Source organism: Dasypus novemcinctus, chromosome 21 (genome assembly GCF_030445035.2).
Source record: "Dasypus novemcinctus isolate mDasNov1 chromosome 21, mDasNov1.1.hap2, whole genome shotgun sequence".
Classification (NCBI taxonomy): Eukaryota; Metazoa; Chordata; class Mammalia; order Cingulata; family Dasypodidae; genus Dasypus; species Dasypus novemcinctus.
This window is the reverse complement of record NC_080693.1, coordinates 32,849,280-32,863,036: the sequence shown is the minus strand read 5'-3', so window position 1 is coordinate 32,863,036 and position 13,757 is coordinate 32,849,280. Positions and strand designations below refer to the sequence as shown.

Genomic DNA, 13,757 nt, shown 5'->3' with positions numbered 1-13,757 from the left:
CGTGGTTTCTGATGAGAAATCCACACTAAGTCTTACTGGGTATCCCTTCTATGTGATGGTTTGCTACTCCCTTGCTGCTCTTAGAATTTTCTCTTTCTCTTTGATGTTCTAAGTACTATGTGTCTTACAGTAGGTCTGTTTGGATTTATTCTGGTTGGATATGCTGCACTTCTTGGACATGTAAATTCATTTCTTTCATGAGAGTTGGGAAATTTTCAGCCATTATTTCCTTAAACACTCTTTCCCCTTCTCTTCTCCTTCTGGAACTCTCATGACATGTATGTTGTTGCCCTTTGTGTTATCATTCAACTCCCTAAGCCCCTGTTCAATTTTTTTCATTCTTTTCTCTCTCTGTTCTTATCTCTTTATTTTCAGCTGCTCTGTCTTCTGTAACACTTATTCTTTTATCACTTCGCATTTACTGCTGTATGCCTCTAATGTGTTTTTTATTTCCCCTATTGTGTCTTTCATTCCCATAAGCTCTGTTATTTTTCTATCCAGATTTTCACATTCTTTTTTAAATATATATATATATTTTAAATGACTTTTTAAAAAAAATTTCTCCCACCCCCATTGTCTGCTTTCTGTGTCCATTTGCTGCGTGTCCTCTGTTGTTGTCAGCGGCACAGGAATCTGTGTTTCTTTTTGTTGCATCATCTTGTGTGTCAGCTCTCTGTGTGTGCGGCGCCATTCCTGGGCAGGCTGCACTTTCTTTCGCACTGGGTGGCTCTCTTTACGGGGCGCACTCCTTGCGCATGGGTCTCCCCTACACAGGACACCCCTGTGTGGCACGGCACTCCTTGCATGCATCAGCACTGCGTGTGGGCCAGCTGCACACGGGTCAAGGAGGCCCGGGGTTTGAACCACGGACCTCCCATGTGGTAGGCAGATGCCCTATCCACTAGGCCAAGTCCGCTTCCGATTTTCACATTCTTTTTCATACTCAGTGTCTTCTTGTTGTCTTTTATCTCTTTTTTCTCCCCTCCCCCTCCCCCTGCTATTTTTGCTGTCTGTGTCTATTTGCTGTGTGATCATCAGTGTCTATTTCTCTTTCTGTCTTCTCGTTTTCTCCTCTAGGATTCACCAGGATTCGATCCTGGGGACCTCTGATGTGGAGAGAGGTTCCCTGTCACTTGTGCTACCTCAATTCCTAGTTTCTGCTGCATCTCTCCTTGACTCTCCTCTTTATCTCTTTTTTGTTGCGTTGTCATCTTGCTTTGTGGCCCATCTCATGGGCACTTGGCCCGCCGTGCAGACCTGTCTCACCATGCAGGCACGCCTTTACCAGGAGGCTCCAGGGATTGAACCCAGGTCCTCTCATATGGTAAACAGAAGCCCAATCATTGAGCCACATGCGCTTCCCTCCTTTGTCTCTTTAGCCATATTGTCTTTCAACTTATTGATTTGATTTAGGAGATGTGTATGAACCTCATTGATTAGGTGTCTCAAATTCTTATCTCATCTGGGGCTTTGTTATATTCCTTTGCTTGGGCCATTTCTTCCATGTTTTTAGTATGGTTTGAAGTTTTTTGCTGATGTCTAGGCATCTGATTATGATGGTGAATTTCCTGTGATGCTCAGTTTCTCTCTCTCTCATAGGGATTTAGTGGCAGGAGGCTGTGTGTTACTTCCATTCTTTGATTCTTGGTTCAACTTGTTCTAGATCTTTAGGATTGTCCCTGTTAGTTGCTTAAATCTGGATGTGGACTCAGTAATGGGTTGCAGTCCTGCTTCCAAGGGCCTTGGGGAGGGAGGCCATAAAGACCAGAAAAATCCTCTCACATATTTACCCTTAATTTCCTCATATGCACTTCCTTGGTCCGCCAGCAGATGGTGCTCTTCAGCAGCCATCTTGGTTCAAAGCCTGGTCCAGTGTGTTTGCTGCAACATTGACCCCAGCAGTGTGACAGAGTTCCTGTCTTGAGGCTCTTCAGAACCTGGCAACTCAAACTTTCTCAGAGGCTGTTCTCCAACCTTTGCTCGCAGCCCGCTCCTTTTTCACTGGTAGGAAATCATTCCACTCCCCTCTGCATCCTCAACAACCAGTCCTAGTCAGTAAGGAGAGTGATTGATTGGGTCGGATCTCTAGTCCCAAAGCAAACAATGGCCTGTAAGGGCTGGTGGGACATAGCGCACCAAATTTGCTTGCCGAAAGCTGAATCACCCTTAGGCTGCATCCCTCTCTCTCCTGTTTTCAGGGGAAGTAGATCCCTGTGGCCCTCTCTGTCTGTAGCCACCAGCCCAAGGCCAAAGAATTAAAAATTATCAGTTCATAGGTTGGGGGGAAGGGTGCCGATGGCTGCAACTTCTACTCTTTCCATCAAGATTTTTTCCTGTTCCCCTCTCTCTTCTGGGTGGTGTCCAGCCTTCCCCTGGTGTCCTAAACCCTGGAACATTTTTTTCCAGGCCATTTCTGCTTGTCCTCTAGCTGTCTTTCTGGGAGAGAAGAGAATCCCATGTCTTTCTAATCTGCCATCTTCCTGGAAGTCCAGCCCACCCTATTTTTAATAACTTGTCTTAGTGATGTACTTTTGTTTAAGATCCTGAAAGAACATTCTTATATTTATGTTAAGAAACTCAATCCTCGCCCACCACAGGGTTCCTGTGTTATACAATCCCATGTTTGATCCTCTAGCTTTCCTTCTTGTAACATATATGACCCAAAATCTTCCCCTTCAACTATGCTCACATGCATACCTCAGTTCTGCCGTCTACACTCACATTGTTGCACAACCATCATCTCTCTTCACCCCCAAGCCACTATAATCAGCCTAATTATAAATTTGGCACAGATTAAGCATCAGCTTCCCATTCTTTACCCCCATTCTACCTCCTGGTTACCTATAGAGTGATTAACTCTTGAAATTCCTTAAACTGTTCATGAACTACAGCAAATGGGCATTTCTTTAATAAGTCCGGCACTGTTTAGTTTTCTCTTCCTGCATTGGAACCACATAACGTGGTTGACTTGTTTTGGGGCCTTGTTATATGAAACATTAAAACCTGGGATTATACCACAGGGTTTGTGAAAGAGCCATGCAGGAATTGAAACTAGCTTGAGAAAATAAACAATTCCCATCTCTCATATCATACTTGCCATAGGACATAATAACTTCAGTGACTGGCCGAGTCACTAGTACTTTCTGTATCGTCAGCACTCCTGGCCAGACATATGTGACTGGGTTGCATATGATGTATCGCCACCAAAAATGCATATTACAGAAATAGAAATGCTAAGCATTTTAAAAAGAGAACACCTTCTTCATGTTCTTCTCATCCACCTCACCTCCACCTCTCCTTGACATCATGGAAGCCCTGAACTCTTCTAACAATTGCTTTTCAAATCTCTTAGAAGACAGTTTTGTTCTTTGGAACTATATTTTTTGAGAAATATAGGCTTCTTCAGAGAAGAAGTTCCTTACCAGAGATATAACTATCTTGAGTTGGTAAAATCGAGTATGCAGCATATCGTTTGACTGCTTTTATAATTCAACTTCTTACTTGTTCTTCACGTTGAAACTTTTAAAGTGAGTTAGCTCTGTTTCTCAGAAGGAGGCTTGCTTGCTTCTATTAAAGAGATGGACAGTTCCTTAATGCCTGCTCTCCATTTCCTGGCGAGAATTGAAACATAAAACTTGGTGTATTGTACCGCTGTACCATTGAGACATGGTGCAGAATAAGTCTGTTATCAAGGCTTCATTCACAAAACCCTATCATCAGCCAGCTAAATCTAATAGTCCACAAGGCCTACTGATTCTTCTTTGTCCTTGAGATTTCATTCATATCTGTGGAACTTTTCATAGTTGCATATTCTGTTAGTTGTGCCAAGATGTAAAAATTCACAGATTTGAAAATTAAAGGTTTAACTTTAACAGATATTTTATTGCACTTCCGTTGTTTGTTAAGCATTATAAAATGAAGAAGATATGTTTTTACCTTCAAGGTACTTAGCATCTAGTAGGGTGTAGAAAAATTACTACGTAACACAGGCAAAGAGATGACCGTAATTTTTAATCCCTGATTTTTATCTAGGTATTTCCAAGCCAAGATCCTCTAGATCGAGCAGATTTCAATGCTGTGGAATATATCAATACCCTGTTCCCAACAGAGCAAGTAAGTATAGAGTTTTTGGTTTCCTTCATTTCAATGGCTTCTGGCTCATCCTGAGTTTTATGACTGGTCTGTCATACTGCATAATCTGAGGGGCCTTGGTAAACAAGTGAGAGTTCAATTTAAATCAGACTCCATTGTAACCAGTTGGGGAGGGGAGAACAACTAAATTAGTGTGGTAGTGTGGAACTCCTTGGTGAGCATATTTTTAGAAACTGTACCCTTAGGTTAGAAAAGTTCCCCCAAATTTTCTGTAGTAATTGGGAAGTAGAAAGGTTTTTAACAATGTATAGGGAAAAGTGGGAGTTTAGTGGGCAGGATAAGACCAGAATCGTAAAGCTACTTTCACCCCTATTTCAAGATGTGAATTTTTAGGCATTATATTTTGTTTTGTGGGATGATTTCCCCATACAGATGGATTTCTCTTACAAAATTTGTTTTTGGATGTTTGGATGAGAAGCAGATTGGAATTAGAAGCAACAGAATTGTGAGCAGGTCAGCTGGAGTTCTGCTTGGTCTTTCATTTATTCACTCAGGAACATTCAGTGTTGTCTGGCACTGTGCCAGGCACTGGGGATACAAAGGTGACTTAGACCCACTCCATGCTCTTGAGGTAAACATGATCGAGTGAGGGGGACACAGTTTGGTGAATCCTGTAAGAGAGGCATGTTACGGTACAGTGAGAAACAAAAGAGTAGTTCTTTCTAGGAAAACAAAAGCCTCAGAGAGGAGATACCACTTCTGCCAAGTCTCGAAGGAGTCATTCATTCATTTAGTCCATACTCAGAAATCATTTATCAAATGTCTAGTAAGTGCCAGGCACTGCTTTAGAAACTTGGGGACGTAATAGTAAACATGAAAGGCAAGCTCCTGCTCTCATGGAGTCTTGTGTGAAGAGGAAGACAGTAAACAAACAACCAAATAAATAAACAAGAAAATATCAAGTATGGTTAATGCTGTGATTAAAAAACAATAGGTACAGTAACAGCATGGGGTGGGAGACTCCTTTAGATGAGTGAGCTGTGAAGGTCTCTTGGAGGCAGTTACCTTTGAGCCAAGCCCTTATAAAAGAACCAGCCTTGTGATAATCTGGTGGAACACTGTTCTAGGCTGAGTGAACAACTAAGTATGTTTTCAGGAAGATGAGGGAAAGGACATTCTAAACATAGGGCAAGAGCCAGAGATAGGAGACACAAATATGTGCAGTAAACCTTGCCTTATATGAGATGAGGCTGAAGAGGTAGGCAGAGCAAGGATCCTCGGGGACTACGGCCTCTAGGCTGGTGGTCTCCAGTTGTTGTTGTTTTTGATATCGTATCCTGTATTAGTCAACCAAAAGGGTACTGATGCAAAATTCCAGAAATTGGTTGGTTTTTATAAAGGGTATTTTTTGGGATAGGAGCTTACCGATACCAGGCCATAAAGCATACGTTACTTCCCTCACCAAAGTATTTTTCCATGTTTGGAGCAAGATGACTGCTGACGTCTATGAGGGTTCAGGCTTCCTGGGTTCCTCCCTTCCATGGTCTTGCTTTTCTCTGGGTTCAGGGTTCCTCTCCTCCCAGGGCTTGCTTCTTTTCTGGGCTCAGGGTTCCTCTCTTCCTGGGGCTGGCATCTCTTTCCTCTGTGAGCTTACTTCCCGGGGCTCCAGCTTAAGGCTTTAGCATCAAACTCCAACATCAAAAACCCTCAACTCTGTCCTTTGCCTTGCCTTTTATCTGTGAGTCCCCACCACCAAGGGGTGGGGACTCAATGCCCTAATCATAACTTAATCACACCCAGGTACAGACCAGATTACAAACATAATCCAATATCTATTTTTGGAATTCATAACCATATCAAACTGCTACACTCCACCCTCTGAATTCCAAAAAGACATTATAATATAAAAACTTTAAATCAGTAACAATGCAAGTATTAAATCAGTCAATTTAAAGTCAATATAAAGAAATACAGTTTGTCTTGGGGCATAGTCCTGTCTGCTACAGACCTCTGAAACTTAACAAAAAATTTATCTATTTCCAATACACAAATAGACAAAGGATAAACATTTTCATTACAATAAGGAGAAATTGGGAGGGAAACATGAGTCACAGGTCCTCTACAGTTCGGTAAACTTGCAGGACATCCTCCATGTGATTTCAGTCTGAGAGTCATTCTTATGATGATGGTTTCTTCTTGGGGCCTTATGGGAATTCACCCTTTCCACAGGCTAGCCCAACGGCCATTTTCTTGGTTTCTCCCTCACCAAGCACCTGGTGTCAACCAAGCTCCAGACCTCTCCCTCCAGGAGTGTTGGGGTGATTGCCACACGTTACCCAATCTTTGGGTTAGAGTCTTAATGCCCCTAGTACAGTGATGTGAAGACAACATTCCCCCTAACCTTTGGCATACACACTTAACCCACTCAGAGCAAGGAGTTGACCACCTGGCCTTCCCTAATCCATGGTGGACAGGTCCTCCACCTTTCTTGGCGGTTTTGGAGGGTTTTGACCTTAACTTCCCTAATCCTTGAGGAATGTGCTCCACCCTCTCTACCCTGGGGTGGCAAAACTCTCCCCAAACATTGGGTGGGAACATCCACCCTCTTCAACTGCTAGGGCAAACTCATCCTCTCTGTAAGCATGGGTGGGGTTCCTCTCTTGGCCCAAGGTCATGTCTTAATTCTAGATCTCAGCCTCCATGGTTTTCCTCTTAAAGCTGTTTCTCCCCAGTCTCTCCTTTCCATGTCCCTTTTAGTCCAAGCTGGCAGTGGTTTTGTTCATACAGCTCTCTCAAAAACCTTGTTGGTTTAACATGCAAGAAGCAGGGGTTCAAGCCATCAGACAGCAAGAATTTCAACAAGTCTTGCCCACATAACTGGCTTCCCTGAGTTGGTTTTTTCGTTTGTTGTGCTTGTTGTTTGTTTTTGTTTTTTCAGGAGGCACTGGGAACCAAACCCGGGACCTCCCATACCGGAGGGAGGTGATCAAATACTTGAGCCATATCCGCTCCCTCATTCTAGTTTTTCAATGAGAATAACTGAGGCACAGAGAGAAAAAGAATGCTCAGCTTAAATGTGATAGCAGTGACATGAAGAAGCATACAAAATGTTGTGAGAGCATAATACACAGGGCCTTATTTAGTCAGAGGGATCCGAGTAGGCTTCCCTGAGGAAATGGCACTTAAGCTGGGGCATCATAGGCCAAGGTAAGGATTTTGGCCATTGATTTCTAGCCTGACAGACTTGGGTGGCTATTTGCAGCTTTACCATTTGTTGAGAGTAAGGAAGAAGAGCAGGTTTCAGTGATAAGTAGGATAGGTGTAGGGGTGAGAGGCAGTGAGCTGCTCTGAACATAAGTGAACTATCCGGGTAGAAATATATAATTGGATATTTGGGCCTGGAGCTCATAATCCCATCATGTTAATATCTTGATAGCTTTTCTTCCAAATACTTTCTAATGAACTTACTAATTTTTTAAACATAAAATTTTAAAGGTATCATACTGTGTGATTGTCTATTTTGAGAGTTTACTATTCGCCTTTATAGGTCATCAGTTTCTATGAAAGGGAAATTCTAGGAATTATCTGGATATAGGTATAAACATAGTAATTTTCACCATAAAGTTCTGACTCACCAAAACGAAGTGTTAGATTTGAAAAATTTATCAGGACCACCAAGTTCTCACTTCTTTATGATATGCTTGGGTATGTAATTTTTTTTTAACTACCAAAGTAACACAAGACACTGTTTCATAGATTTACTTATATGCCTTATCTAATTATGTTCCCCATGTACATGTTAATATATAGTGAAGTTTCTTACAATAACTCAGAAAAGTTATGACACAGGTTTACCTCTTTTCCCCAGTCCCAGTTGCCCTTAGCAGTTCATCTGCCAACTCAGTTATCTATGGACCTTAATGAAAAGATAAATGAAAAGTAGTGGCATGACTCTTATACTTTCTTTTAACTATTGCTAGATCTTGGGCAAAAGCCATCTGTATACCTCATGGACATACAGTAAATACTCGTTACTTTTGAGTTTAGATTATTTCAAGTAGATATCAGTATGTCAAGAATATTTAATGTCAGTCTAAGGAGGAGGGTGCATACGTGTTTCTACTGCATGATAAGTGCTTGTGCATCTGTGATTGCCTGGAGGCAGTAGTGTGGACTGGAACAGATCCCTGGATTGTTTCTAATTCACCGGGTCCTGGTTGGAGCTCTGATTTCTGTATTTAACAGAGCTCTCCAGCTCTGAAGAGGAGCCAGGTTTGGTTACAATGATTTGGAAAACCTTTTTCCTCTCCTGATAGTAAATCATAGATAATCTCTTGTCACCTGTCTTCATTTGTGGGTTTTTTTTTTTTTTTAAAGATTTATTTATTTATTTAATCCCCCCCCCCCCACCCCGGTTGTCTGTTCTCTGTGTCTGTTTGCTGCGTCTTGTTTCTTTGTCCGCTTCTGTTGTCATCAGCGGCACGGGAAGTGTGGGCGGCGCCATTCCTGGACAGGCTGCACTTTCTTTCACGCTGGGCAGCTCTCCTTCCGGGCGCACTCCTTGTGCGTGGGGCTCCCCTATGCGGGGGACACCCCTGCTTGGCAGGGCACTCCTTGCGCGCATCAGCACTGCGCATGGGCCAGCTCCACACGGGTCACGGAGGCCCGGGGTTTGAACCGCGGACCTCCCATGTGGTAGACGGATGCCCTAACCACTGGGCCAAGTCCATTTTCCCATTTGTGGTTTGATGAGTGGAAATCAGATAAAATTTATGAAAATTTACACTGTAAAGGTTCAGCAAAATTAAGAACTTTGTAAAAACAAGTCATCTAGTTGTATTTGTAAAGAATTAAAGATTTTTTTTAATAGTGGATAATTTATTTATTTTTAATTTATTTCTCTTCCCTCTCTCCATTGTCTGCTCTCTGTGTCCATTCACTGTGTATTCTGTGTCTCCTTGTATTAGGCGGCTCCGGGAACTGATCCTGAGACCTTCCAGAGTGGAAGAAAGGCTATCATTCTCTTGCACCACCTCAGCTCCCTGATCTGCTGTGTCTCTTATTCTCTCTCCTCTGTGTCTCTTTTCGTTGTATCATCTTGCTGTGCCAGCTCTCCCCATGGGCCAGTGCTCCTGTGGGGGCAGTACTCTGTGTAGGCCAGCATTCCGCGTGGGCCAGCTCGCCACACGGGCCAGCATGCCTTCACCAGGAGGCCCTGGACATCAAACCCTGGACCTCCTATATGGTAGACAGGAGCCCAGTTGCTTGAGCCACATCCCCTTCCCTGTAAAGAATTTTTAATGACCCTTAAAATGCTCAGGATCCATCTCGTTATGTGAAAAAACAGGATGCCAAATTGCTTATCATTCCAATTTATGGGGGGACAGAGATGGGCCATATATTTACATAGAAAGAACACTAGAAGGCTGTCCACTAAATTGCTAATAGTGGTTATCCTTTACTGGGAGTGTGGGTGCTTTTACTTCCTTTCTGTGTTTTCTGTAACCAGCAGAATTACCATTGAAATCAGGAAATACTTTTCAATAATTAAAACATTTTTAAATGATAAAATTAAAATTGTACAACCACATTACTACCAAATTAGATGACTGGTTCTCAGATAAGGAGAAGTACCACCTCTTCTGAGTAGCTGATCTGGATTCCCATGGAGCCTTTTCCCAACTCTGGGAGAGCCCCTCAAGCCCAGTGAGAATTACTGCCCTGTGCGGGAAGGAGGGAGTATGTCCTAGCCTTCAAATGTGTTGGGCTGCGGAAAAAGTAAGTGGAAGACCTTTGCTTTAGAAGTGGCATGATAGAGTCAGAAAGAGCTTGACTGTGCTGCTGCTGTCTCCTTGACTTTGGCCCAGCTTTAAGTCTTTCATAGCTTGGTGCCCATTCTTGACATTGAGATGATAATAGTGAGAGCAGTAAGGGAAACAGTTTCTGTAAAGTGTCTCGAACTGTGCCTGGCACATTGCTGCATTATAGATGCACATTAAATTTCTCTTTTGCTTCCCTAATAGAGAATGTGGAAAATAAGGGAAAAAGCAAGCTCCCATGGGGTCCACCTAATCATACCACTCAAACATTTTTTAGAATTTTTCTTTCTGGTCTTTAAACAGCTATATTCATGGGATACTTGATTTTTTTCCCCAATGTTTTCCCCTCCTTAGCATGTTATCCTAAGGAGTCTTTGTTGTTCCATAACCTTCCTGACCAGTGTCTCTAGTCGTGGTCTAAAAGTCTGTCGGATGAATATGGCATGGTTTATTTAACCTTTCTATTGATAGACATTTAGGTTGTTTCTAGGTTTTCATTATTTTAAATGGATGTGAACAACTGAATGTGTAAATATTTTGGAATATTCTTCTTGAATACATTGTTAGGTCTTAAGCAAGTCCTTCATGTCTAAGAATTTTTAAATTTAAGAAATGGTTATTATGCCACTGAAAATCAATATTTACTGATGTGGAGTGAACTCCAGGATAGATTGTGCATTATATAAAGAAGGTGATTCAAGGATGTGGATGTGCTTTAAATATATAGACTGTCTCCAAGAGGGTATGAAAGAAACTGGCTCAATACCTTTGCCTCTGGGAAGGAGAGCTGGAGGGACAGGCAGATCAAGGTGAGAAGCAGCCTTTTCCCTACAGTCCCTCTTTTACTATTGAATATTTTTGGTTCTTTACATGTTTTACCAATTTTAAGTAGATTAAAAATATACATTGAAAAATTTTGATAGTTTCCCATTTTCAGAAAAGGTATGAGAATAGTACAAAGAATTCATAGATAACTTTCACCCAGATTCCCCAAATATTAACACTTTTTAAATACCAAAAAAACAAAACAGAAAAAGATAGTGTGTTTCAGTAGAGATATACAAGGCAGAAACTATTATGTCCAATTTGCATATGCAGAAATAGAAATTCAGAAAGGTTCAATAACTTGCCCTCTAGACATCTAGCAAATCAGCAGTGCCAGAGTTGGGCATTAACACCCAGGTCCTCTGACAGCTGCTCATGGGGGTGATTTATCCTCAATCCATTATTTTCTTCTTTCACAAAAATATCTTTTCATTCGTTACTATTTAACATTTTCCCTACATAATCCGGTTTTTTTTTTTTTAAAGATTTATTTATTTATTTAATTTCCCCCCCTCCCCTGGTTGTCTGTTCTTGGTGTCCATTTGCTGCGTCTTGTTTCTTTGTCCGCTTCTGTTGTCGTCAGCGGCACGGGAAGTGTGGGCGGCGCCATTCCCGGGCAGGCTGCTCTTTCTTTTCACGCTGGGCGGCTTTCCTCACGGGCGCACTCCTTGTGCGTGGGGCTCCCCCACGCGGGGGACACCCTTGCGTGGCACGGCACTCCTTGCGCGCATCAGCACTGCGCATGGCCAGCTCCACACGGGTCAAGGAGGCCTGGGGTTTGAACCGCGGACCTCCCATGTGGTAGACGGACGCCCTAACCACTGGGCCAAAGTCCGTTTCCCCATAATCCGGTTTTGAAATGACAAAATTGATGGCAGATTTCTCAATTAAAGTAACTTCTCATTTCTGAGATTCATCTTTATTTCAGCTTGCTCTTGGATATCTGAAAATTCTGAGTAACTGTTGGCTTGGTCAGAAACAGTAAATGAGATGTAAACGGACCAGTCTATGACATCTCAAACCTAACCTTTGTAACCCATTTCTCTCGCTAGAGCTGCTCCTGGCAACCTCCCAGCGTCATCTTGCCAGCAGAGGCAGTGGTAGCAATTCACAAGCATAATTCCTGCATCACCCTCAATTCCTTCTGCCATAAAATATCTATTCGGGGAGAAGAAAAGAGTACTTGTAAAAATATACTCTGAAAACTTGAGTTGAAATGGTGCTATAAAATTCTACCTTTTTTACTCCGTTAGGGGGCACTGTTTCCTCACATTTTCTCTAGTCTAAAGTTGGAAATGGTCCATTTGTTTGAATTGTTATTGTCTTAAAAATAGGAAGAACTTTATCATAATTATAGTAACAATGCAGGGTCAAAATAGAGTAATTATAAAATATTCATAGGCAAAAATGAAGAAAAATTTAAAATCTCTCCTTTTCATAGACTGTAACTATTATAGATAACTATTAGTGTATATCGTTGCAGACTTTTTCTAGTGAACCTATATACTTTTTTCACCCTGTAGATATTTATTCTACTTCAAGTAACAAAGCCTATAAAGTTCCATGTTTTAATGTACTGTGATATGCTTTGCAATATAAAATACAACTTACAGAAATTTCTATTAATATCAAGTCAATCTAAATAAACACATTTGATTTTTACGTGTTTACTTAAATTAGTAAAAAAAGGAGGGAACACTTAATGAATTTGTGTGTCATCCTTGTACAGAGGCCATGCTAATCTTCTCTGTATTATTCCAATTTTAATATATGTTCTACCAAGCAAGAATGGACTATATACTTTTTTTAAACAAATCAATTTTATTGACATATTAATAAAGCATACAGTTCAGCCAAAATGTGCAATCAGTGGTATTTGATAGAATCACATAGTTGTACATTCATCACTTCAATCACTATTAGAGCATTATCATTATTTCCCTAACAATAAGAAACAACAAACAGACAAACAATAATATTCTTTACCTCTCAGTTTTTCTCTGTTTCTCCTGCTGTACATAGCTGCAATTTCTGGGCTATCCCCACACATTTATTTATTTATTTATTTATTAAGCAGGCTTTTTTTTTTTTTTTAAGATTTATTTATTTCTCTCTACCCCCTCATTGTTTGTGTTTGCTGTGTTTGTCTGTTGTATGCTGCCTTTTTTTTTTTTTAGGAGGCACTGAGACTAGAACCTGGGACCTCCCATGTGGGAGGGAGGTGCCTAATCACTGGATCCACCTCCGCTGTCTGCTTTGTTGTCTCTCGCATTGTTTTCCTCCATGTGTGTCTTATTGTGTCATCATGTTGCATCAGCTCGCTGCACCAGCCCAGTGCATCAGCTCGTTGTCTTGCTCATTGTCTTTAGGAGGCACTGGAAACTGAACCTGGACCTCCCATGTGATAGACAGGAGCTCAATCGCTTGAGCCACATCTTCTTCCCTATTAAGCAGTTTATTGAGATCTGTTCACATGCCCTATGATCTGTCTAAAGTGAATAATCAATGGCTTTTAGTATAATCACAATGTTGTGCATTCATCATCACAAAAAATTTTGAATTACTTCATTACTCCAAAAAGAAAACCTTCACATTCCTTAGCATGCCTTCCCTAGCCATATATAAATTTTCCCACCAACAGTGAGTAAGTGTTCCTATCTCTCCATATCCCCTCCAACTGTTGTAGTTTTCTGTCTTTTTATATGGCCATTCTGATAGGTATGAAGTGATATCTCATGGTGGTTTTGATTTGCATTTCCCTAATCATTATTGATGTTGAGCATTTTTTCATGTGTTTTTTTGCCATTTGTATTTCTTCTTTGGACAAATTTCTATCAAGTCTTTTGCCCATTTTTAAATTGGATTGTTAGTCTTTTTATTGTTGAGTTGTAACACCTCTATATATCAGGGATATTAAACCCTTATCAGACATGTGATTTCCAAATATTTTCCTCCAGTGAGTCAGCTGCCTTTTTGCCCTTTTTTTCTTTAAGATTTATTTATTCGTTTCAACCCGCCCCC

At 41.3% G+C, this 13,757-nt stretch overlaps 1 protein-coding gene and 1 non-coding gene across 10 annotated transcripts in view; one reads left to right on the top strand and one right to left on the bottom strand.

The window, feature by feature from the left end:
• The window catches only part of VPS53 (VPS53 subunit of GARP complex), a 204,582-nt gene that overhangs the window by 33,591 nt on the left and 157,234 nt on the right, over positions 1-13,757 (top strand). For all 9 annotated transcript variants that reach the window (XM_071210446.1, XM_071210445.1, XM_071210441.1 and 6 more), the window contains one exon: positions 4,033-4,113. Coding sequence is in view for 2 of the 9 variants with exons in the window: in XM_004483791.5 (XP_004483848.1) it covers positions 4,033-4,113 (81 nt within the window). In the remaining 7 variants the exon portion in view is untranslated. The remainder of the gene's footprint in view (positions 1-4,032; positions 4,114-13,757) is intronic.
• On the bottom strand, positions 12,421-12,526 carry LOC111761996 (U6 spliceosomal RNA). The gene has a single exon (XR_002795217.1). It is a non-coding gene; the product is annotated as a U6 spliceosomal RNA (small nuclear RNA).